We start from the raw sequence: 23,761 nt of genomic DNA, 5'->3' as shown, positions 1-23,761 counted from the left end.
ATGTGGATATCTAGTTTTCCCAACATCAGCTGTTCAAGTTGTCTTAACATCCTTGTCAAAGATCAGTTAACTATATCTGCGAGGGTTTTATCCTTGGGCTCTCTATTCTATTTCATTGGCTTATTTATCTAGCTCTATGCTAGTATCAAATTGTTTTTTTTTATAGTAGCTTTGTAATATGGTTTTGAAATCTGGCCATATGAATTCTCCAACTTTGTTTTTCTTTCAAATATTGTTTTGGTTGTTTGGAGTCCCTTGAGAATGAATTGTGAATTTTTGAATGAATTTTTCTATTTCTGCAAAACATTTTGTTGGGATTTTGAGAGAGACTGTGTTAAATTTACAGGCCACAGGACTGGAAAAGGTCAGTTTTCATTCCAATCCCAAAGAAAGGCAATGCCAAAGAATGCTCAAACTACCTCACAATTGCACTCATCTCACACGCCAGTAAAGTAATGCTCAAAATTCTCCAAGCCAGGCTTCAGCAATACATGAACTGTGAACTTCCAGATGTTCAAGCTGGTTTTAGAAAAGGCAGAGGAACCAGAGATCAAATTGCCAACATCCTCTGGATCATCAAAAAAGCAAGAGAGTTCCAGAAAAACATCTATTTCTACTTTATTGACTATGCCAAAGCCTTTGACTGTGTGGATCACAATAAACTGTGGAAAATTCTGAATGAGATGGGATACCAGACCATCTGACCTGCCTCTTGAGAAACCTATATACAGGTCAGGAAGCCACAGTTAGAACTGGACATGGAACAACAGACTGGTTCCAAATAGGAAAAGGAGTACATCAAGGCTGTATATTGTCACCCTACTTATTTAACTTCTATGCAGAGTACATCATGAGAAACGCTGGGCTGGATGAAGCACAAGCTGGGATCAAGATTGCCAGGAGAAATATCAATAACCTGAGATATACAGATTACACTACCCTTATGGCAGAAAGTGAAGAGGAACTCAAAAGCCTCTTGATGAAAGTGAAAGAGGAGAGTGAAAAAGTTGGCTTAAAGCTCAACATTCAGAAAACGAAGATCATGGCATCTGGTCCCATCACTTCATGGGAAATAGATGGGGAAACAGTGGGAACAGTGGCAGACTTTATTTTTTGGGGCTCCAAAATCGCTGCAGATGGTGATTGCAGCCATGAAATTAAAAGACACTTACTCCTTGGAAGGAAAGTTATGACCAACCTAGATAGCATATTCAAAAGCAGAGACTTTGCCAAGAAAGGTCCATCTGGTCAAGGCTATGGTTTTTCCAGTAGTCATGTATGGATGTGAGAGTTGGACAGTGAAGAAGGCTGAGCGCCGAAGAATTGATGCTTTTAAACTGTGGTGTTGGAGAAGACTCTTGAGAGTCCCTTGGACTGCAAGGACATCCAACCAGTCCATTCTAAACATCCTGGGTGTTCTTTGGAAGGAATGATGCTAAAGCTGAAACTCCAGTACTTTGGCCACCTCATGTGAAGAGCTGACTCATTGGAAAAGACTCTGATGCTGGGAGGGATTGGGGGCAGGAGGAGAAGGGGACGACAGAGGATGAGATGGTGGATGGCATCACCAACTCGATGGACGTGAGTTTGAGTGAACTCTGGGAGTTGGTGATGGACAAGGAGGCCTGGCGTGCTGTGATTCGTGGGTCGCAAAGTGTCAGACACGACTGAGCGACTGAACTGAACTGAACTGAACTGAGGATCTTTCATGGAATGAATTATCATTTCTCCACTGATTTGGAATGTTGTATTCTTTGTCATCTTGTATCATATACCAAACTTTCATTGCTGGGTGGGTCTATCTCTGGACTCCATTCTTTTCTGTTAGTTTCTTTCCATGTAGTACTACTATATTTTTTCATTATATAAGCTCTATAATAAGTCGTACTATCTAGCAATACCCTCTCTGTGTTTTGTTGTTGTTGCAATGTTCCAGGCTATTTTTGGCCTCCATTTTTAATATGGGCACAAGAAAGGATTTTTTTCTGTAATATATTCACAATTTTTAAAGTTAATTTCTGTTGCCATTAATAATAACACAATTTTCTCTTTTACATTTTAAAAATCAGGATCTCCTTGGGATATAGGATGTTTTGATTTGTGTATATTGATTGTGTAAACAGTGCAATTATTTTCTCTATAGATTTTTCTCAGATTATCTACAGATGATTATGTCATTCTCAGATAAAGATATCTTGTTCATTCCTTTTCAATACTTAAGTATTTGATATATTTTCTTGTCTTGCTTCATTGGTTAAGATGTCTAGTATATTGCTGAATAGAAGTTGTGATAGCAACCTTGTTTTATTCTTATTTAATGCTTGAAACATGAACTTACAAGGTCATAAACACCTTGGATACAGTCCTATATGATATTGAAAAATAGAAGATGGATTATCACTGTTCATACTTAAAATCTCTGTTATTTCCAACTAATTAATAAATACCCAAATTTCTTAAAGTTGCCTTCAAGATTCTGCCTAAATTGGTTCCTTCTACCCGTCCAGCTTCATTTTGTATCACTGTACCACTCTACCTGGTCTTCTTTCAGTTCCTTGGATGTCATCTCACTTCAGAGCTTTTGCATATGTTATTTGGTCAACCTGGACTATTTTATTTCTCTCTTTCCACTCCTGCTCCACCTGCTTAATGTCTATTCATCTCACAGTTTCTTAATGTTTCTAAATGTTTCCTTTTCTTAGAAGATTTTCAAGATCCTTTCAGACCAGATCAAGTCCCAAGGACTCCAATTTCAGAGCATCATGTATTAAGTTGTAATTATATTATAATATGTTTGCTGGTTTTGATGGTTACTGATCCTACCCACTAGAATGTAATCTTCATATAGTGAAATCACTATATCATTGATTAGCACTTTGGAATGGCTTAGCATATTGGAAGGGCTCAAATACATTTATTGAATAAACAAATTATTGTAGGTGAAAATCTCTTTTAAAATGGAAATATAGGGACTTCACTAGTGGTCCAGTGGTTAAGACTCCATGCTTCTGCTGCAGGGAGTGTGGGTTCAATTCTTGGAGAACTAAGATCCCACATGACATGGGACGATCAAAAAAAAAAAAAAAAATATATATATATATATATACACCTCTCCTACTCTAACATCACTTATTTAACTTGAGTCTAGTTTGATTCAATTATGTGCTGAATCAGATACATATTTGGCCGAGCATAGAAAGATGGGTTATTTGTAAAACAGGAAGGAATAGGGTAGAGGATATAGGGAATAAGTGAATTTGGGTATCCCGAAGGCAACATAAGATCTTTGAATATTTGAAAAGTTAATGGTACTTATTCATTTGTGAGGCTTTGGAACATTTTTGCTTTTGTTTTCCACTTTCTAAGTCCAGGGATTTGTGGAGTAGGATCAGTTGTTGGGCACCTTCAAAGATTATTGGCCACCTGAGGAGAGAGTCCTAGAAAGCTTATCAGTACATGCTTACTTAAGTTCACTGGGAGGGAAGCTATATGGGATGGGGTAAGAAGAGCATGGATTCAGAATCAGTCTGACCTAAATTCATATTCAAAGTCTGCCACTTTCTAGTTTGATAAGATCTTTAAACTTTGCTGTACCTTCCTGAAACTTCATATTTTCTCACCTATTAAATGTGGTTAATGCCTTAGGGCAGAAAGTGAAGAGGAACTAAAAAGCCTCTTGATGAAAGTGAAAGTGGAGAGTGAAAAAGTTGGCTTAAAGCTCAACATTCAGAAAATGAAGATCATAGCATCCGTTCCCATCACTTCATGGGAAATAGATGGGGAAACAGTGGAAACAGTGGTAGACTTTATTTTTGGGGGCTCCAAAATCACTGCAGATGGTGACTGCAGCCATGAAATTAAAAGACACTTACTCCTTGGAAGGAAAGTTATGACCAACCTAGATAGCATATTCAAAAGCAGAGACATTACTTTGCCAACAAAGGTCCGTCTAGTCAAGGCTATGGTTTTTCCAGTAGTCATGTATGGATGTGAGAGTTGGACTGTGAAGAAGGCTGAGCACTGAAGAATTGATGCTTTTGAACTGTGGTGTTGGAGAAGCCTCTTGAGAGTCCCTTGGACTGCAAGGAGATCCAACCAGTCCATTCTGAAGGAGATCAGCCCTGGGATTTCTTTGGAAGAAATGATGCTAAAGCTGAAACTCCAGTACTTTGGCCACCTCATGCGAAGAGTTGACTCATTGGAAAAGACTCTGATGCTGGGAGGGATTGGGGGCAGGAGGAGAAGGGGACGACAGAGGATGAGATGGCTGGATGGCATCACTGACTCGATGGACGTGAGTCTGAGTGAACTCTGGGAGTTGGTGATGGACAGGGAGGCCTGGCGTGCTGCGATTCATGGGGTTGCAAAGAGTCGGACACGACTGAGCGACTGAACTGAACTGAACTGGACTGAATGCCTTTCTGCTTAAATCACTCCTGCTTAAACTGTATGGTGATAGCTTTTAATTATAATTGTAATGGGATTGACATTGATAGCTGAGTTTATGTCCTTCCAGTCAATGGACTTTAATAAACAACATCCTGGAAATTTTCTCATGTAATGCATATGATTCTGATATTTCAATCATGTCTCTAGAACTTTCTTTTTTTTTTTTTAATTTTATTTTATTTTTAGACTTTACATAACTGTATTAGTTTTGCCAAATATCAAAATGAATCAAATAGAACTTTCTTTTAGAGGCAAATTGCTGTATCAAACTAATCATGAACCTGAGCCAGGTTTCTTATTATTGAAAGCAGAAATTCTGTTTGGTTACAGTATTTTTTTCCCCAACTTTTACTTCTCTAAGAAGAGCATAGGACAGTTAACATTTCAAAACATAGCTTTACAAAAATCCCATTTTGGAATGCCAGATTGTCACAGAGTTGTTTTATCTCTCTGATATAACACTACAATAACATTATTTTATACTTGGTACAAACACAACCACACCAGTTTCTATAGTTTTTGCCCTCGATTTTTGAAGATGGAATTTAGAAAATGCATTTAGCTATGAAATATTGAAATCTCCTGAAAGTATATAGAATTATTTAACTGCACAACAGGGCTTCTTGTTTCTTTAGAAGTAACATTAGATGGGTTAGCTAACTGAGCTGCCAAGACTGTATTTTAATGATCTCTAGGGCTTATCTCCTACTTAAAATTCTTTGTCATTTAGTCTATGTGTGTTAAATCAATGACACTTACTAAATTCTTCTTCAGATTTGTTTTCTTTCTACTGTTTGGTGTTTGATCGCTTTGATGTTTGATAGGAGGAAGACAGTAGTTATCTAATTTTCACTGAACAGTCTTCCCTAAGGCATTAAATATATTTATTCTATATCTTATCTGTCATCAGCTGCGGATTGTAAAATACCGATAGAAACTTGGAATTCAAGGCTCCTACATCACTCAGCTCTTCCTCAGTAATGCACAACCCCCAAATCTCTGTGGCTTGCAACCACTGAGTTTCATGTCATATGCATGCATGTGTGCTAAGTTGCTTCAGTCGTGTCCAACTCATTGTGACCCTATGGACTATAGCCCATCAGGTTCCTCTGTCCACGGGTGCCGGGGTCCAGCCCCGGCTGATCCAGGGAGTTCGAAGCGGGGATGGCGTCGGCGAGGATCAGGATACAATAGCTTCAATTAGATATTAATTAGAGATATAAAGAGTAATAGAATGAGGATAGCTCAGTAGGAAAATTCAGTGGAGAAAAGAGGCTGAGTAGCTTGGTTTACACGGGAGACCAATAAAACTTCAAGACAAGAAGCTTGCACCACTTACGTAGGCCACAGGTGTCCTTCTGTTCTCCCGAAGGACAGGAGACACTGAGGCCTCCCCGGTCAGATCTTAGAAGCCCAGGCAAAATTAGTAAGCTTGGTGGGTTCCGCACTCCAGATGGAGACTCAGCCAGAGTGTAAGAGAGAGAGCGACATGGGGAGACCAGTATTTTGAGAAACTGATCCCAATTCTTTATTTTCCATGGTCTACTTTTATACACTGAGATGTTATGCAAAAGTCACGTGGGGTCAGCAGTCCTGACTTTTATCAAAGTCAGGTGCTTCATACAAATGTATACAGAGGTCTTAGGGGTGTTACATCATCTTCTGGCCAGGGGGCCTGCTGACAATTTATGACCCTCTCCTTGTGATAGCGGTCAGTCAACCAGGACACTTATTTCTCCAGGGGTGATTATTCTTAAAACAGATGCCACCCAAATAAAGTTACATTCCTATAGGGTGAGGGTATAGTGGGTTTTAGTTAAGGAAAGAATTTACTTAGCCTAAGGTCTAACGTGATTTATATCAAAGGTTAATACTTATTTCTTCTATATATTCATTAATGTGTGTAAGGGCAGGGGATGTGGAGACTTAGCAACAAACATTGGCTCAACAAATGAAAAACCCTTCACCAATACAATTTCTAATCAGCCCATTATACTTATACTAATGGTTTTCTAACTTCTCTAAAGAACCTGTTTTTAGAAGGTTTAAAGCATCTCGTGCCTCTCACGGTTGGGAGGCTGTGAGCAATCACATGTGGCCGGACAAGCCTGTCAGGCAGGCTAGAGAACCTTCAGAGGAGTTTGTAGGTTAAAACACTCTTGTCACGCCCAGGAGTTTTTATTAACTGGAGTTCTAAGTTAACTCCTTCTCCGAAAGAGGTGGTGGGGGACAGCCCCCTGTAAAGTCAGAGGTGTAGGTGAGAGCACAAAGTAGTAAAGTAGGCAGGCTCTGGTTATGGGGGTAGATGCTCGAGGATTTCCAGGGGGACTCCTGAGGCTCGATCCTGCCTTTGCGTATGTCGAGCCTCCTTCCTCATGACCTTTGCCATGGGCCAAGTGCCTCACTCTGGCCCCCAACACACGGGATTCTCCAGGCAAGAATACTGGAGTGGGTTGCCATGCCCTCCTCCAGGGATCTTCCTGACCCAGGGATCGAACCTGCATCTTGAACCCGCATCTCATGTCTTCTGCTTTGGCAGGTGGGTTCTTTACCACAAGCACCACCTGGGAAGTTCCGAGGTTTATGTCATATATATAACATAAATTTATAAACATAAACTTTTTAAAAAATATATTTAAAATATATTTATATATGTATTATAATATATATATATATATTATATATGTATGTAAAGTTGGTAATGCCCTTGTTTCTACCTCAGATATCTTTTTTAACCCCAGGATTCAGGCTGAAGGAAAAACCCATCCGGGACACTCCATTCTTGTGGCTGAAAGTAAAGGGTTCTTCAAAGGCAGTCAAAACTTAACAATGGCTCTTACATTTCCCGCCCAGCTGTGACCACACACCCTGGCCACTCACATTCCATTGGCCAGAACAAGTCTCATGGCCAAACCCAGTGTTCCAAGAGATACCCTGCAGTTTACAAGGTAATTGATGAGCGGATGGTCATTTTTTTAAATAAAGAAATGTAGAGGAAATCATCAAATATAGCACAGATGTAATTTTAGATAGGGCTACTAGCATCTTTTTCTGTTTTGGCCTGTTCTTCTGATGCTACTTAAAAATGTCCCTTCCCTCCTTCTCTCTCCCATCACTCCTTCTGTACCCATTGCTGCCAAGCAGACCCATGAGACCTACTCAATTTCTTTGCCCAGCCTGACTTGAGTTCTTTATGATATGCTGCCTAAGTTATCAATTTAGTCTAAATTGACAAGAAGTCATACATCCTCTGGAGCTGTCTGACCTGATAAAGACTAGCTTTGCTCTGAGCCAAGAGGCTCCCTCTTTGTTGAAGTCATACCTACTATTTTTGTTTTACTTCTGGTAATTGTTTGAAATGAAATTTTAAATAAATCATATATTTATTGCTTATACTTATTCTATGTATGTCCAGACCCTTTCATACCTATTCTTGTTTTATAATGCTTTGTAATACACAGAGTAATTTTTACCTCTATCATCTTAAACAGTGCTCCCACGAATCCTGGTGGTATCAATATTATTGTGATTCTCATGTTATAGGCTGGGGAAAGTTGGGCAACTTGTTCCAGATCAAAGGCTAGTGAGCCTTGTAGCCAATATATAATGATGGGGGTTTCTTATTGCTGATAAAGAAATACCCCATTTAAAGTATATCGTGAAGAATAATATATATATAATGTAACATATAAACACTTTGTTAAAAAGTTTTAGAGTAAGATGCTTGTTTTACCAATAGGATTCACATTATTCAGATGGAGAAAGAAAAATATCATAGGGTATCACTTACATGTGGAATTTTTATCTACAAAAGAGAAATAGAAAACAATTTTATGGTTAACAAGGGGTAAGGGGAGAGGGATAAATCGAGAGATTGGGATTGACATATACACATATACACACTGCTGCTGCTGCTAAGTCGCTTCAGTCACGTCCGACTCTGTGCGACCCCATAGACAGCAGACCACTAGGCTCCTCTGTCCCTGGGATTCTCCAGGCAAGAATACTGGAGTGGGTTGCCATTTCCTTCTCCAATGCATGAAAGTGAAAAGTGAAAGTGAAGTCGCTCAGTCGTGCCCGACTCTTAGCGACCCCATGGATTGCAGCCTACCAGGCTCCTCCATCCATGGGATTTTCCAGGCAAGAGTACTGGAGTGGGGTGCCATTGCCTTCTCCATACTAGTATAGTATATGTAAAATAGATAACTACTAAGGACCTACTGCATAGCACAGGAAACTCTGCTCAGTACTCTGTAATGACCTATATGGGAAAAGAATCTAAAAAAGTGAGATGTGTATAACGGATTTATTTTGCTGTTCACCTGAAACTAGCACACTATTGTAAGTCAACTATACTTCAATAGAAATTAAACAAACAAAAATTTTCAAAATTGTCTTCATTTTGAATGATTTGACCACTAAATTTCAGTTGATATACAACTTTCCCCAGGAAAATCGTTATGTAGATTGGACAGCACGGATAGTGGAGTGCAAAACTCCAAGTCAGTCTCCCCATCACAGTGAAAGATGTCCCTTCCACACTATTGCCCAAAGTGGGTTCACTGTTCTTTTTCTCTACTGCCCTGCGCTACTCCAAGCCACTGTCACCTCTCAGGCAGAATGTGGCGGTGGTCCTCTAAACAGCTGTCCTGCAAGCCCACCTCCTTTCCTTACCTCCTCCAATGCTTCATCACCCTGAGCCCAGTGATGTTTTCTAAATGTAAATCTGAATTTGCCTGACTTCTCGATCCCCACCCAAATGCCTTCCTAGTACAGCTACAGGGCTCCCGTGATGTTGCCTACATGCTGCCCGTCTCCTCTCATGCCATCCTCTCCCTTACTGTCTACATACTGGAATCTCAGTACTCTCCTCCCTTCCACCTCTCCCCAGCCTCCCTGCCAATGTCCCGTAGTCCCTCAACACTCATTCCTGGGATCGCAAGGACTTCCCTGGTGGCTCAGATGGTAGAGCATCTGTCTGCAATGCAGAAGACCCGGGTTTGATCTCGTGAAGATTCCCTGGAGAAGGAAATGGCAACCCACTCCAGTATTCTTGCCTGGGAAATACCATGGACAGAGGAGCCTGACGGTTTATGGGGTCACAAAGAGTCAGACACGACTGAGCAACTAACAACACACCTTCTCAGCAAAGCTAAAACAAATCCTGTTTTAGTCTATAGAAACTCACCTCTCTATCTCCACAATCACTGAGGCCTGTGGATTTTATTCCTTACATACCACTGGAAGCTGACCAAGGTGCACAGTATCTTGCAGCTGCTCACTTTACCAGATGTATTAGATAACTGGTTTTGGCGAAAACCCTTGCTCACCCACACCAATCCCCATTACAAGGAAATACCAGGGGCTGGGGAGAAGGCTACCATTTCAGACATGTTTCAAACCAACCATGTTTCAAAGCAACTGTGTTTCAAACAGTGCATCTCATGTTCTAGGCTATGAATGCTCCATTTGATAATCACTAAGCTTGATCAAGGTGCCTAATTGTGTGACTGCCTTGCCTGCTGTGGAAGCAGTTTGGATTCTAAGTGATCAGATTGTTAAGGACCGGTCTGTGCTGTATGCTGTGGCTAAGGGTGTTGCTGAGTTGGGTCTCTGGACAACCTGAGTGGCCTACATTACACATTGATTAAAAATAATGGTCCTGGAGTAGCCTCTCCAGCAAAAGACAAAATGTGCAAACTCTGTATTTTAGAGGTCAAGGTAGACAAGCTGCTTTGCTTGTGGCCCGTCCTCAAGTGTTAGTGTGGAAAGACAGCTTGCAGCACACTGTGATGTTGAACAAACGAAATGGTGAGAATTTATTGTCTCCTTGGATTGTGATGAAGTCAGGTCCGGGCTCACTTGCAAGGCGGACAGACAAGGTTTGATTGGAGCTGGCTCTCAGAGGCCAGTGTGGATAGGGCGATTCAGTCACTGGAGCAGTGTTTTGCCTCTTGCTCTTCTAACTTTCGCGCAGATAATAGCTTCAGTTCAGTTCAGTAGCTCAGTCATGTCCAACTCTTTGTGACCCCATGGACTGCAGCATGCCAGACCTCCCTGTCTATCACCAACTCCCAGAGTTTACTCAAACTCATGTCCATTGAGTCCGTGATGCCATCCAACCATCTCATCCTCTGTCATCCCCTTCTCCTCCCACCTTCAATCTTTCCCAGCATCAGTGTCTTTTCCAATGAGTCAGTTCTTCGCATCAGGTGGCCAAAGTATTGGAGTTTCAGCTTCAGCATCAGTCCTTCCAATGAATATTCAGGACTGATCTCCTTTAGGATGGACTGGTTGGATCTCCTTGCAGTCCAAGGGACTCTCAAGAGTCTTCTCCAACACCACAGTTCAAAAGCATCAATTCTTTCATGCTCAGCTTTATCTATAGTCCAACTCTCACATCCATACATGACTACTGGAAAAACCATAGCCTTGACTAGATGGACCTTTGTAGGCAAAGTAATGTCTCTGCTTTTGAATATGCTATCTAGGTTGGTCATAACTTTCCTTCCAAGGAGTAAGCGTCTTTTAATTTCATGGCTGCAGTCACCATCTGCAGTGATTTTGGAGCGCAGAAAAATAAAGTCTGCCACTGTTTCCACTGTTTCCCCATGTGTTTGCCATGAAGTGATGGGACTGGATGCCATGATCTTAGTTTTCTGAATGTTGAGCTTTAAGCCAACTTTTTCATAAGATAATAGCTTAGTTTAACCATATTTTCCTGAAAATTATTTCAAGGAGACTCTTCTACTTGTCTTAGAATTCATAGAATGATAGGGGTCCATAAATATCTTGGTTAACAATTAGAAGATTTTAGAGTGTCACACTGTCTGTTTTTTTGGGACCTGGCAGGAAATCTCCTATTCACTGAATTTGAATAGATGTTTCACCTATTTTGGGGTTCCCTTCTTTGTTCTTTACCTGGGAATGCCCTTTTCTTTATTTTCAGCCTACTGAAATCTTTTAAGTCCCACTTAAAGTTTTATCTTATTGGGAAACTTGCAAGATTTCCCCCTATCAGAACTGATATTGATTTATGTTACTCTTTTCATGAAATTTTACTTTGTACTTTAAGCACTTGTGACATCCTGTGCTTTTTAAAGTTATTATTTACCTATTTTTCTTCCCCAGATTATACAATTTTTGAGGACAGAGATGGAACTTAAAGTTCCTATTATCCCCAATGCTCAACACAAATCCCACCCAGCAGGAGGGCTGTACGTTTTTTCAATGACTTTGAATCTTTAACGCTTGTTCTTCCATGAAAAGGTTGGTGCACAATCATTATCTTCTCCCCCAAAAGATGGATGCTCAGAAAGGACTGTTCTGAAGTTCTTTTTATTTGCATTGCCATGAATTTGCAATTTCCTTACCACTTCAGGCCAAAACATCAAATTTCCAAGAACAGCTCTTATCCTTTTTTCTGTAATTGAATTCAGGAAAACCAACCATTCCACTGGACCTAGTAGCCTTGTATAGCATACTTGGAATAAGATTACATGGTGAAGAGTGAGACACTAGGCTTTCTTTTAGGTGGGGCTGGAGTAATTCCTGTTTGGGGTTAAGTCTTCTGAAATCAGAATCCATTTCCTGAGACTTCCCACTTTGAATTGAGCCCCAGAGACATGTTTTTCTGTCTGTAATCTTTTCCTTTTAATAATAGAAAAGATTATGAAATTCTCACATCACTATCTTCCTACTCTTAACTGTTCTTGGGAGGAATCAGGGCAGAAGAGACTGAGACTTGAGTCTCTGTATCACATCTTCCGTAGAATAAATGACCCCAGCCAACGCCACAGCAGTCAGCGTCTGCTGTCTCTGCAAGGAAACTGCAGCACTAACTATGCACAGGGTGAGGCGTTTAAAACGTAAGTGAACCGATTTTGAAAATTAGAAATGGAGAATTAGAAGTGGAGAATAGAAAGAAGCCTGAGGCTTTTTATACTATTTTTATAATAATAACTACCACCATTCTTTTCATTACTCTAACAGTTTGATGACTCTTGTCCTAGAGTGAAACATCCCTCATAGCTCCCCTGTGAGAAGATTGGGACCTCGTGTGATAACAGTGCTCTGATGTATGAGCAAGATGAAGGAAAAATAAAGGATAACTTTAGGCAGCTTTTTATACACTTACTTATGTTTCTTCTTCCTCTTTTGATATGTTTTACATTTCAAAAGAAGATAGCAATGATGTTAATAGGAAGAGCATGACCCTTGGATTCAGATGACCAATAATTCAACGTTCAGTTTCAACACCTTGTAGTTGTGTAAATTTATTTCTATGCACTTCCGTGTTCCTAATGACTACTTTGCAGAGTTGCTATGAACACTGGTTTAAACAATAGATACTCACTATTATTATTTTATCAATTATACTCACTTACAGAAATGTATAAGTTCCTTGGATGTATACATTTTAGGGGAGTGATCATGGATGGGATATTATTACACTTATTTTTTGGCTTCTCTTTATTTCATTCTGTATATGCATGTGTACATGTGTGCATTTGTGCCTATGAGTGTGTATGAGTAAATTTCACATATTACATGTCAGGTGCCACTTAAGGCATTTTGATAATATTAATGAATAAGGCAGACAAGAATTTCTACCCCACTGCCCCCCCCTCCACCCCATGGAGCTTACATTACTGTAGTAGAAGCAGCTGGAAGCTGACAACTGCTATTGAAAAATTAAGCTAGAAAAGAGAGATGGGGGTTGGGAGTGGGTTACAATTATTAATAAGGAGTTCAGGACATCTGATAATGGTTTTATGTTTGAGGTTTTCATATACTAGTTTTAAGAACAAGGGCATGAAAAGAAGGGAGCAGAGAGGAGAGAAAAGAATAGCAGCCTGCTGTGTAGGAGAGCAGAAGGCTTTCCTTTGTGCAACGTGTCAAAACACAACTAATATGGAAGAGTGAGGTTTTCTGGATGGCCTGGTTTTATTTTATTCATTTTGAGCAAAAATCTTACTTAAGTATGTTTGTACATACCCTGACTTCCCAAACAGTGGGTACTGAATACAGGCTGCTGTAGGAGGCCCTGCTGTGATGGCCACGTCTGTTCCTGCCTGTCCTGAAGCAAGGCCCCCGGGGCCAGCAGAGGTGCTTTTGGCCATCTGCCTACGTAATAGCTGAGCCTGCGGTGATTATGCATTCTACACAGTAGCCACTATTTACATGTGGCTATCTAAATTTGAGTATAAGTTGATTAAAAGAAATGGCATTAAAAATTCAGTTTCTGAGTCACATTCAGATCAGATCAGTCGCTCAGTCGTGTCCGACTCTTTGCGACCCCATGAACTGCAGCACACCAGGCCTCCCTGTCCATCACCAACTCCTGGAGTTCACTCAGACTCACGTCCATCGAGTCAGTGATGCCATCCAGCCATCTCATCCTCTGTCGTCCCCTTCTCCTCCTGCCCCCAATCCCTCCCAGCCACATTTAAAGTGTTCAGGGGGACCCCGCTGGTAGTCCAGTGGCTAAGACTCTGCAATCCCAATGCAGAGGGCCTGGGTTTGATCCCTGGTCAGGGAACTAGATCCCACATGCCACAGCTAAGAGTTCCTATGCTGCATCTAAGAGCCTGCCTGTCAAAATGTAGATCAGAAATCCTGTATGCCACAGCTAAGACCTGGTGCAGCCAAGTAAATACATAAATAACGTGCTGGTAGCCACATGTGTCTAGTGGCCACCGTGTTAGCCCAGACACAGAACATTTCTGATACTGCAAAAATGTCAGTAAGTGCGTATTTGTTATGTTTCATGTTCCTGTCTCTGACATTGCTTTTTTTCCCCCTGTGGTACTGCTATCAGCTTCCAAACCTATCTCTTCTTTCTGATTTATTATTTCTCATAGTTCATAGGTTTAAGCACTAGATTTAGAATTTTATAGAAATAAGGGTAACTAGGCTTTAAGAGCAGAAGAGCTTCCTTATGTTCAAGTGCCTGAGTTTTTATACGTGGGATTTATATTTCTGTTCCGACTGCCCCAAGGCCTCTTTTGCTTGGTTATTGTTGTGCAGCTGTGCTCTGGGTGGTCAGAGAGTCAGACTGCTGAGTTATTGTGGGAGAAGTGCTCTCAAACTTTAAAGATAAAATTGCACTTCTATGGAAATGCTTTATATCCAGTCAATAGCCCCTTATTTGGAGCAGTGCCATTTGAGGAAAGCTTATTGACTGGCTGCCTACACACACACTGAGCACTATGTTAGGCCCAGGAGATACAAACCAAAGCAAAAGCCCCAGACCCCAAAGAGTTCCTGGTTTAGGTGGTATTGTCAATCATAAATAAGCAAAGTTGCATTGTCTCTTAGGCATTCCTGGTGGCTCAGTGGTAAAAAATCTGCCTGATAATGCAGGAGACCTGGGCTTGATCCCTGAGCTGAGAAGATCCCCTGGAGAAGGAAATGGCAACCCACTCCAGTATTCTTGCCAGGGAAATCCATGGACAGAGGAGCCTGGAGGGCTATAGTCCCTGGGGTTGTGAAGACTCAGGCATGACTGAGCGACTAAACAACAACATCGTCTAGTGCCTGAGTATGCCCGGGAGACTCTGAAAGTCAAGAGTTGAGTGGTGCACTAACCAGCCTTCCTGGAGGCAGGGGGAGAGGGATGAGGCAAAGAGGCCAGAGGCCTTGAGAATGCTCCCTAAAGTAATGATTCTTTTTTTTTCTATTTCTTATTTAAATTTTATTTTTATTGGAGTATAGTTGACAGAGAATGAGATGGCTGGGTGGCATCACCGACTTGATGGACATGAGTTTGAATAGACTCCGGCAGTTGGTGATAGACAGGGAGGCCTGGCGAACTGCAGTCCGTGGGGTCGCAGAGTCAGACACAACTGAGCAAGTGAACTGAACTGAACTGAATAGCTGGTTTACAGTGTTGTGCTAGTTTCAGATGTACAGTAAAGTGAATCAGTCATACATATTCATATATCTGCTCTTTCTTAGATTCTTTCCCGATACCGGTTGTTGCAGAATATTGTGTAGAGTTTGAGGGAGTGATTCTTAAACAGCATCTGAGGGATAAATAGGTGTTAGTCACATGACAAAGTTGGGAGAGTGGGGTCAACAAGACATATCTACCGTAGTGTGAACGAAGACACTGAGAAGTGAACTGCTGTGGTGAGAGTGGGAACTTTAACTTTAGTATTGACCGAATTTAAAATAAAAGGGAGCCCGTGTCTATACAGACAGACAGGCTTTGACTGTTACTGTGAGGTGACGGGTAATGGGCAGAGGGGGCAGAGGGGGCAGGGAGATGGTGGCACAGGCTGCTCTGACTTTTCCACAGTTCGAGTCCTTCACCCTGGCGGCTCTGTGGAAGTTAAATTTGAGGGAGCTGGGCTGGAGGCTGGGACACTAGTGTGGTGAGGTGAAGGAGGAGGAACTCATGGTCCAAACAGCAGGGCACCAGAGTCTGATGTGAGAGGTGTAATGTGGCAGAGCAGAGGCCCTGCTCTCAGGTAATACTAAGGAGTAAGAGTCTCAGTATTTGAGGACTGATGGGACCTGGAGGATGAAGGAGACAGAGGAATCAGAGATGACCCTAAGCTTTCAGGAAAAGAGATTAATTTGAAGACTTCTTGCAAGTTCTTGGTGATAGGTTTTGACCTATAGCTGCTTCTAGTGTTCTGCATTGGTGACTGATGTCTAGGTTAGGTTTTGGCTCATTAGGACTCTGTCACTCACATTTGTTAAAAGAACTTGAACCGTAGACCCTAGTGAAGCACTCCCCTTGTATGATTTTAATTTTGCAGTGGCCAATGAAAATTTATAGAAACTTGGCTTCGTTTCTAGTGGCTCCAATCCAGATGCCAAAATTACCCCATTGCTGGGACACCCCTTGGGTGGACCATCGAATCTGTTATTCATTAGAAACAGCTGAAAAGCATCAACAAAATTCCTGTGACATGCCAACAATAACGCCAGTCAAATTTCAAGGTAACTCCAGGTTTCAAAAAGTTATGAATCTCAAAGTCCGTTTAGCCAAGCCTTTATTTGTATTCTTACACATATTTATCATGTGAAAAAGCTGGTGGCTTCCTTACTTTTCATAATTGTCCATTGCTTTCCTTAGATTATGAATTAAGTTCTGAGTTCTGAATGTTGGTAGAGACATACTTGTAGATCTGTAGTCAATCACTTTAAAGCAATGGTACAGATTCAGTCTGGATGGTGGAACCAGAAGCGGAGAGCAGCCAGCTCAAAGGGTCCATTGTGTGGGGCCCATGATGAAAGCAAGAATTCTCTCATACCTGCAGTGCATTTAAAAAGGATTTTCCAAGTAACAGTTACTATTTTAATGACATGTTAAGCTTCCAGAAGAACTTGATTCTCTAGTTTGCAAGATTAAAGAAATATGCCAAATAATCCATGTTGATACTTGGGTTTTTACTGCCATATTTCATGACTGCCTGGCTAAAGCTATAAAGCAGTAGGCGCCTGCCTCTTGACTTTAGATAGTTATATTTAGCTACTGCATCTGGCCTTTGTTGCTAAATATTTTTTCTTGTCCCTGTAACTGGGCCATCAAATTGAATCCTCAGTGGTCTGGCAGTTTTTGAATGACTTCTCAGAAGCTGTGAAACCCTGTCCTAATCAAGAAGATTTGGGCAAGACTTGAGGTGTGAAAAAAGATGTCACATCTTTCTAAATGAGACAAGAGGATTATAGAACAGTTACATAGCATCTTCAGAATTTTTAGGTGAAGAATAGTGATATGTTTGGTAATGAACAAGTCCTATAAATCGAGACATGGGCAGTTTTCACATTCTTTAAAAGGATTCAGTACAAAGAAGGAAAGAAAACAAGCTGACTTTTTGTGGCTCTTGGGAGAAGTTACATTAACTATTTGTTAAAAATTGGAAGTATGAAAATCATTGGCTCCTAAGAATTTTTTTTTATAAACTGCCATCCTTTGTATGATGTCAGTGAATGTTGTTTAGCCACATATCAAAATAGTTTTATGAAAAGATAAATATGTGTTTCATTAATCCCAAGGGAAGCTTTCTAAAATGTGTTTTTTAAATAAATAACTAGTGTCATTTTGTGAAACTCATGACCTGTTAGGGTGGGAAAGAGACAAAAAAAAAAGACATCTTTGCAAGCAATTTGTGATTTAATAGCAGCTGGTCAAGCAAGTTGAAAAACCTAATGAGTCGTATATTAAATGTTTTGAATGCCTTTTCTCATTCTTGGGAAACTGGCTAACCCCTACAGTCTTTCTCCCATAGCAAATGGCTCTGAAACTTTGATCTTTGCAAACCGGTTTGCCAGATGTAGTGGATAGAGCATGTGTGACCTTTTGTGTGCCAATTCAACCTGGCTGATCGGAAACCACGCGTTAATCTTGCATGACTTTTATTTGTAGGCATTACTGCGGAAGTTCTGGTGGTGACCTCTTTCGATGAACTGCAGAGAAGGGGGCCAGACGCAGAAGGGAAGATCGTCGTTTACAATCAACCTTATACCAACTACTCCACAGCAGTGCAGTACCGCATGGAGGGGGCGGTGGAAGCTGCCAAAGTGGGGGCTTTGGCATCCCTCATTCGCTCCGTGGCTTCCTTCTCCATCTACAGGTTGGTCATTGAGTTCATTTGAAACGCTTTAAAAAACCAGGGTTTTCCATCAAAGAGAAGCCCTTCCAGAATAAAAACAAACTAGTCAAGTGACAATACTGATTGTTCATGGAATTTCCCCCCATTCCACATTTGGTCATTTGTTTGTAATATCTTCTTTGGCCTTTTCAGCATTCCAAGCATCATTTGTGCATTCCTTTAAAAAGTTTTCCACATCCACGATGACCCCATAACATTCCTTATATAACCAGTATGTTTTATGTATTTTCATTGGAGGGAGAACTGAATTCACGTCTGCATTTCATCAGAGATTCCTAATGACTTCAGAGGAAGCCAGACTTTTTCCATTGTTGCTGCTGCTGCTGCTGCTAAGCCGCTTCAGTCGTGTCCGACTCTTATGCGACCCCAGAGACGGCAGCCCACCAGGCTCTGCCGTCCCTGGGATTCTCCAGCCAAGAACACTGGAGTGGGTTGCCATTTCCTTCTCCAATGCATGCAAGTGAAAAGTGAAAGTGAAGTCACTCAGTCATGTCCGACTCCTAGCGACCCCATGGACTGCAGCCCACCAGGCTCCTCCATCCATGGGATTTCCCAGGCAAGAGTACTGGAGTGGGGTGCCATTGCCTTCTCCGTCCATTGTTGCTAGAGAAGTGAAATACAAATAAAGTGGGTAACATGATGGGGGCCATCTATGGTGTAGTGGAAAGAGTTGAGGCAGCAGAGGACCTTGGATATAGATCTGTTTCTAAAGAACTAAGAGGCCTTGGGAATGTTCTTTTTTTAATTGAAGTATAGTTGGCTTACAGTTTTGTATTAGTTTCAGACGTACAGCAAAATGAGTCAGTGTTTTTGCAGCTCACACTCCATAAGTTATTACAAGATAATGCCTATAATTCCCTGTGCTATACAATATATTCTTGTTCCTTCTTTATTTTATACATAGTAGTTTATACCTAGTAATCTCATACCACCTTGGAATATTCTTAAAACTCTTTGGGCCTCAGGATTCTACTCTATTCATTGTTGATAAGTAATGACAATACTTTCACAAAATTATTTTGAGATTGAGGTAAACTTATGAAAGATATTCAGTTTTCTATAAAGGTCTATTTTGAGGGCAATGGAAGCTTTGTCTTTTTCTTCGTATTTCTGATTGAGGTATTTGCAAAGCGCTTTATTGACCCTCAGCCCTGGGAGGAAATTTGGCATTGCAGTGGATAAAAGTTCTAAAAACTGACCTGGAGACATTGGGTCAATTTAATAGCTACATATGATAGTGTCACATATCAAGGATAAAATATTTGAGAAACATGGATAAAAGAAACACCATTTAGGTCTTGTAGCTCGGTCTGTTTAAGATAAAAGACGCATGCAAAAGTAACTGCAAACAGGGTTTATTTGGATCTCAAGACTAGATCCTCAGTGTCTTTTGTAAAGGAAGGCTTCTGTATTCTGCACAATTGTTCTTTGGCACTGGAGTCACAGCTGCTTGACCTCAATTAGCACCCTGTGTCCTTGAAAATAACTGAGGAGGCATCAGAGCCCAGTCAGAGCTGTTCAAAAGTGCGCAGAAAAGGAAAGGGACATTTTCTTTTACAGGGATAAGATATCTTCCCAGGGGAGGAAGTTGGGGCATGCTGAAACCACTTGTTACAAGTTTTAAGAGAGAAAACCTAGTTACAGTGATGTCATAGTGCTTAAAATAATGCTCTTTGTAGAGTCCTTAAAAGTTTGGTGACTAGTGAAATAATGATTTGGCCATATTCTTTCAGATGGTTAGTCTTCCCAGGGGGGACGTCCTGAGATGGCTAGCTCACTTCCCAGAATACTTCAGTCACTCCTTAGAATAACATACTCAGCAGCTTGTGGCCATTCACCATGGTTTCGCTGGTCGTGAGACCTAAATTATGGGGCTAGTCTGTTGCTTTGCGAAACTGGGTAAATGCCAGAAACATTTATTTAAAAACTACTACTCATAAGACTAAAAAATTCCCAGATGATTTAATGCACAGCAATTTGCCCGGGTTCACTGACCTTTTTTTTTTTTTTTTTTTTCCTGGTATAACAAAGACATCTGGAAACTCAGGCTGTAACCTAGATGCACCAGAAGAAATTTGTCCAGCAAAAGTAGCCTGTGTCATTAGCCTCAAAGATTCGGGGTTGCCAGCATGCAGTGTGTGTTCAAAAGGCATTTGCTTAATATTTCTAGATCTAGACTGATTATAATTTTTTATTAATTTTATAGCCAGCCATATTTCAATGGCCTCTTAACTTTTATAACTCTATATTTTCAAAATTTATAAATACAAAATAACATTGCTGTTTATGTAGAACTTTAGACTCTTTCACATATGTCATCTTTCATCTTATTTGTTCTGACAACAATCCAATGGACCAAGAAGAGGCCTTATTATCCCTATTTTACAGAGAAATAAAAGTTCAGAGAATTCAACATTTTAACATGTTTAAGTCTTGCTTCTTGAAAAATGAAAATCAAAGTGAAACAAACTCTCTCTTTCTCTCTCCACTTTGGGCTAATTGTTTTTTAGAAAACAATTAGATTTTTTAGATTTTTTTTTTAAAGAGTATTCTGTATTCCAGTCTGTAATTCTTTATCCCTCGTTCACTCTCCAGACCATCTTAACTTAGCTCTTTCTGATACTGAAATGGAACTTGCTAAGGTCACAAATAGCTGCCTAATTGAATATAGGACATTTTTCAGGCTGTCCTCTTATTTCACCACTCTGAAGCGTTTCTTACTATTGACTGCTTTTTTTCACAGTCTTTGGCATCTGTGACTTCTTTCTCATATTCTTTTTCTTGCTCCTTCCCTCTTCCCCACTTGCCTTTTTCCTTCCCTGTTTCTCTGGCTTCTTGCTATGAGCGTTCTACCTGAGCCATCCCACCCTGCTTCTGGCCTCAGCCAGCACCTGTGCAGCGGCCCTTTCCGAACTCACCTCTCCTGTCCATACCACTGCCTGAACTCTAGGTCCACATGGTCAACTACCTGCTGATCCATCTTTTGGGTGTTCCATAGCTATCTCAATTTCTTTCTTTTTCAAAATTGAACTCATTCTTTCACATTTTTCTGCTGCATTTTCTATCTCAATGCCATCTCTTCTGCCTTCTAAAGTTAGATGGTTCTTGATTATTTTTTCCTCTTCCCCTATCCATCATTTCTAGTAGCTACTACATCTCCTAGGTTCTGCTGTTTGTCTGTCATTTTAGCAAATACATACTGTCAGGAATCACTAAGACTTCCCCAATGCAGCCCATTTCCTCAAAGTTTCATGACTTTGCAAATGCTTTCTCCTCTGCATCCTTCTATTCCCTTTCTCACTGTCTCACACTGTCCTTCAAGATTCGTTTTAAGCACTTCTTCGGAGGAGCCCTTCCCAACATCCAGCTTCGGCTCAGGTGAGCTGCCTCTTTTGGGTATCCCGTGTCATGCTGTGCATACTCTGTATCATGTTGTCTTGGAGGTGGTTTGAGTTCATGCTATGGTGTGGTAGATCAAGTGTTGTAAGGCTCCCCTGATAGTTCAGTTGGTAAAGAATCCGCCTGCAATCCAGGAGACCCCAGTTCTATTCCTGGGTTGGAAAGACCCCCTGGAGAAGGGACAGGCTACCCACTCCAGTATTCTTGGGCTTCCTTTGTGGCTCAGCTGGTAAAGAATCCACCTGCAATGCAGGAGACCTGGGTTTGATCCCTGGGTTGGGAAAATCCCCTGGAAAAGGGAAAGGCTACCCACTTCAGTATTCTGGCCTGGAGAATTCCATGGACTGTATAGTCCACGGGGTGGCAAAGAGTCAGACACAACTGAGCAACTTTCACTTTCACTTCAAGTGTTGTTGTAACAAACAATTTAGCCACTTAACACAATAGGAATTTCTTTCTTGTTCACATAATAGTTCCAAGAGAGTGTTCAGCAGGTGGCCTTTTACTCCCATCTTGTGGCTCCATCACCTCTAAGGAATCAGAGTCCTCGGCAGGTCCCTTGCATCCAACTGGCAAATAAGGAGATGGAGAGAGAAAGTCAATAATCACAGGCGAGGCTTTCTGTGGTCATGCCTGGGTATGACATACCTCATTGCTCACATTGTATGTCCACAATGCTATATGGAGGCTGGGAAATTTGGTCTGTCTTCATGCTCACCGTGAAAGGAAGACAAGTTTGGTGAACCACTGTGCAGTCTTCAACTGTCTGACTCTACACTAGACTGTAAGTTCCAGGATAATATGGATTAAACACTTTGCCTCGGTATCCCGATCATCTTGTATAATATTTGATACATAGTAGCCACTCAGGAAATGACTATTGGAGGAATCAACCTGTCTGAGTTTATGTGATCAGTGATGGCAGATTGCTCTTACAACAAACCAGGTGACCCCGTCCCTAGGGCTCTCTGATCAAACTGTGTAGCCTCTGTATAGTGAATTTACAATAACTTGAACTTTTAGGGCACTTTGCTCTGTATTTGGAGGAAAATATCCAGATGCCAATATGCCAGGTTATATCTCTTTTCTGTTACCATTAGCTGTATGCCAGTGGGTTATACTGGATTCTGTTTAGGAATAGTGTAGAAATCAGTAACTTTGGAGAACAGAATAGAAGCTGTAATTTGTTTCTGCTTGATTTAAAAATTAGAGAATTTCCTAAAGGACAGGCAATGTGTTTTACCAACATCTTGACTTAACATCTGTCAGTTGAGTTAGCAAAATGTGTCAGCCATTTTGGAAGTACAACGGCCACGTGGTTACATGAAAGAGGTCCTCAAAAGGCAGCCCATTACTTGCTGTAGCATTATCTCTGGGACTTTTGTCATTATTTCTCTGTGTTCCCATTATTAGTGTTTTTGTGTTCAAATTGACTTCAAAGAGAAGATTTGTCCGTCATTGATGCTTTTATAATGACTTTTCTCTTGTTCAGTATAAAGTATCAAGTGGGGACTATCTAATAGGGATTCTCATTAGATCTATTTTAGTTTTCCTGTGTATAAAATACAGTTTGCCTTGTCATAGGAAGACATTTTACAATAAAAGTAATTGTAAGAGAAGCTCTGCAGAGAAGAGCTGCTCTATGGAACCACTTGCCTTATGTTATTTCTCAAATTAATCATATTTCTTAGTAAATGTTTATTGAGAGCTTACCTGTTACTCAGAAGTTGTCAGGCACTATGGTTGCTAAGATGAATTAGAGATGTTTTTGGTTCCTCAGAAATATTCTATCTGACTAAAAGAGAGGAGAGTAAGCTTAAAATATGTATGATTAATGTAATATATTTTATATTTAGTGCTACATGCATGATTGGGAGAAGGGACCAAGATAAGAAATTGACATTTATTAAGCATACTTTGTTTATACTTCTTAGAAGACTTAAAATTTTTGATTAATTCTTTATACAACCTGTGGAAATAGGTATTATTATTGCTCTTTTTTGGAGAGAGAAACAGGTTCAGAAGGGCCATGTAACTAGTCAAATTACACAGCTAATGAAAGAAGCAGGAGTCATACTCAGAGAGGCTCTGGCTCTGAAGTCCATGCACTTTGGATTCAACCAGCAACTTGGAGAGTTAATGCTCTAGAAGTCTAGAAGAGGCAGCAGCGGTCTGATGGGGGCTAGCTACATGGAGAATGTGGGTTCTGGGTACTCAGTGAAAAGGTTGAACTTGAACAAGAGATTGGAGCTGGAAAGACTTTCTATATGTGATCAAGGCAGGAA

General features: G+C 40.8%; 1 protein-coding gene across 1 annotated transcript in view; it reads left to right on the top strand.

Moving 5' to 3' along the window:
- The window catches only part of CPQ (carboxypeptidase Q), a 572,322-nt gene that overhangs the window by 179,975 nt on the left and 368,586 nt on the right, over positions 1-23,761 (top strand). The window contains exon 3 of the mRNA XM_055546605.1: positions 17,831-18,038. Within this exon, the coding sequence (XP_055402580.1) occupies positions 17,831-18,038 (208 nt within the window). The remainder of the gene's footprint in view (positions 1-17,830; positions 18,039-23,761) is intronic.

The sequence above is a fragment of the Bubalus kerabau genome, chromosome 14 (genome assembly GCF_029407905.1).
Source record: "Bubalus kerabau isolate K-KA32 ecotype Philippines breed swamp buffalo chromosome 14, PCC_UOA_SB_1v2, whole genome shotgun sequence".
Lineage (NCBI taxonomy): Eukaryota > Metazoa > Chordata > Mammalia > Artiodactyla > Bovidae > Bubalus > Bubalus kerabau.
This window is presented reverse-complemented; position numbering and strand designations above follow the sequence as displayed.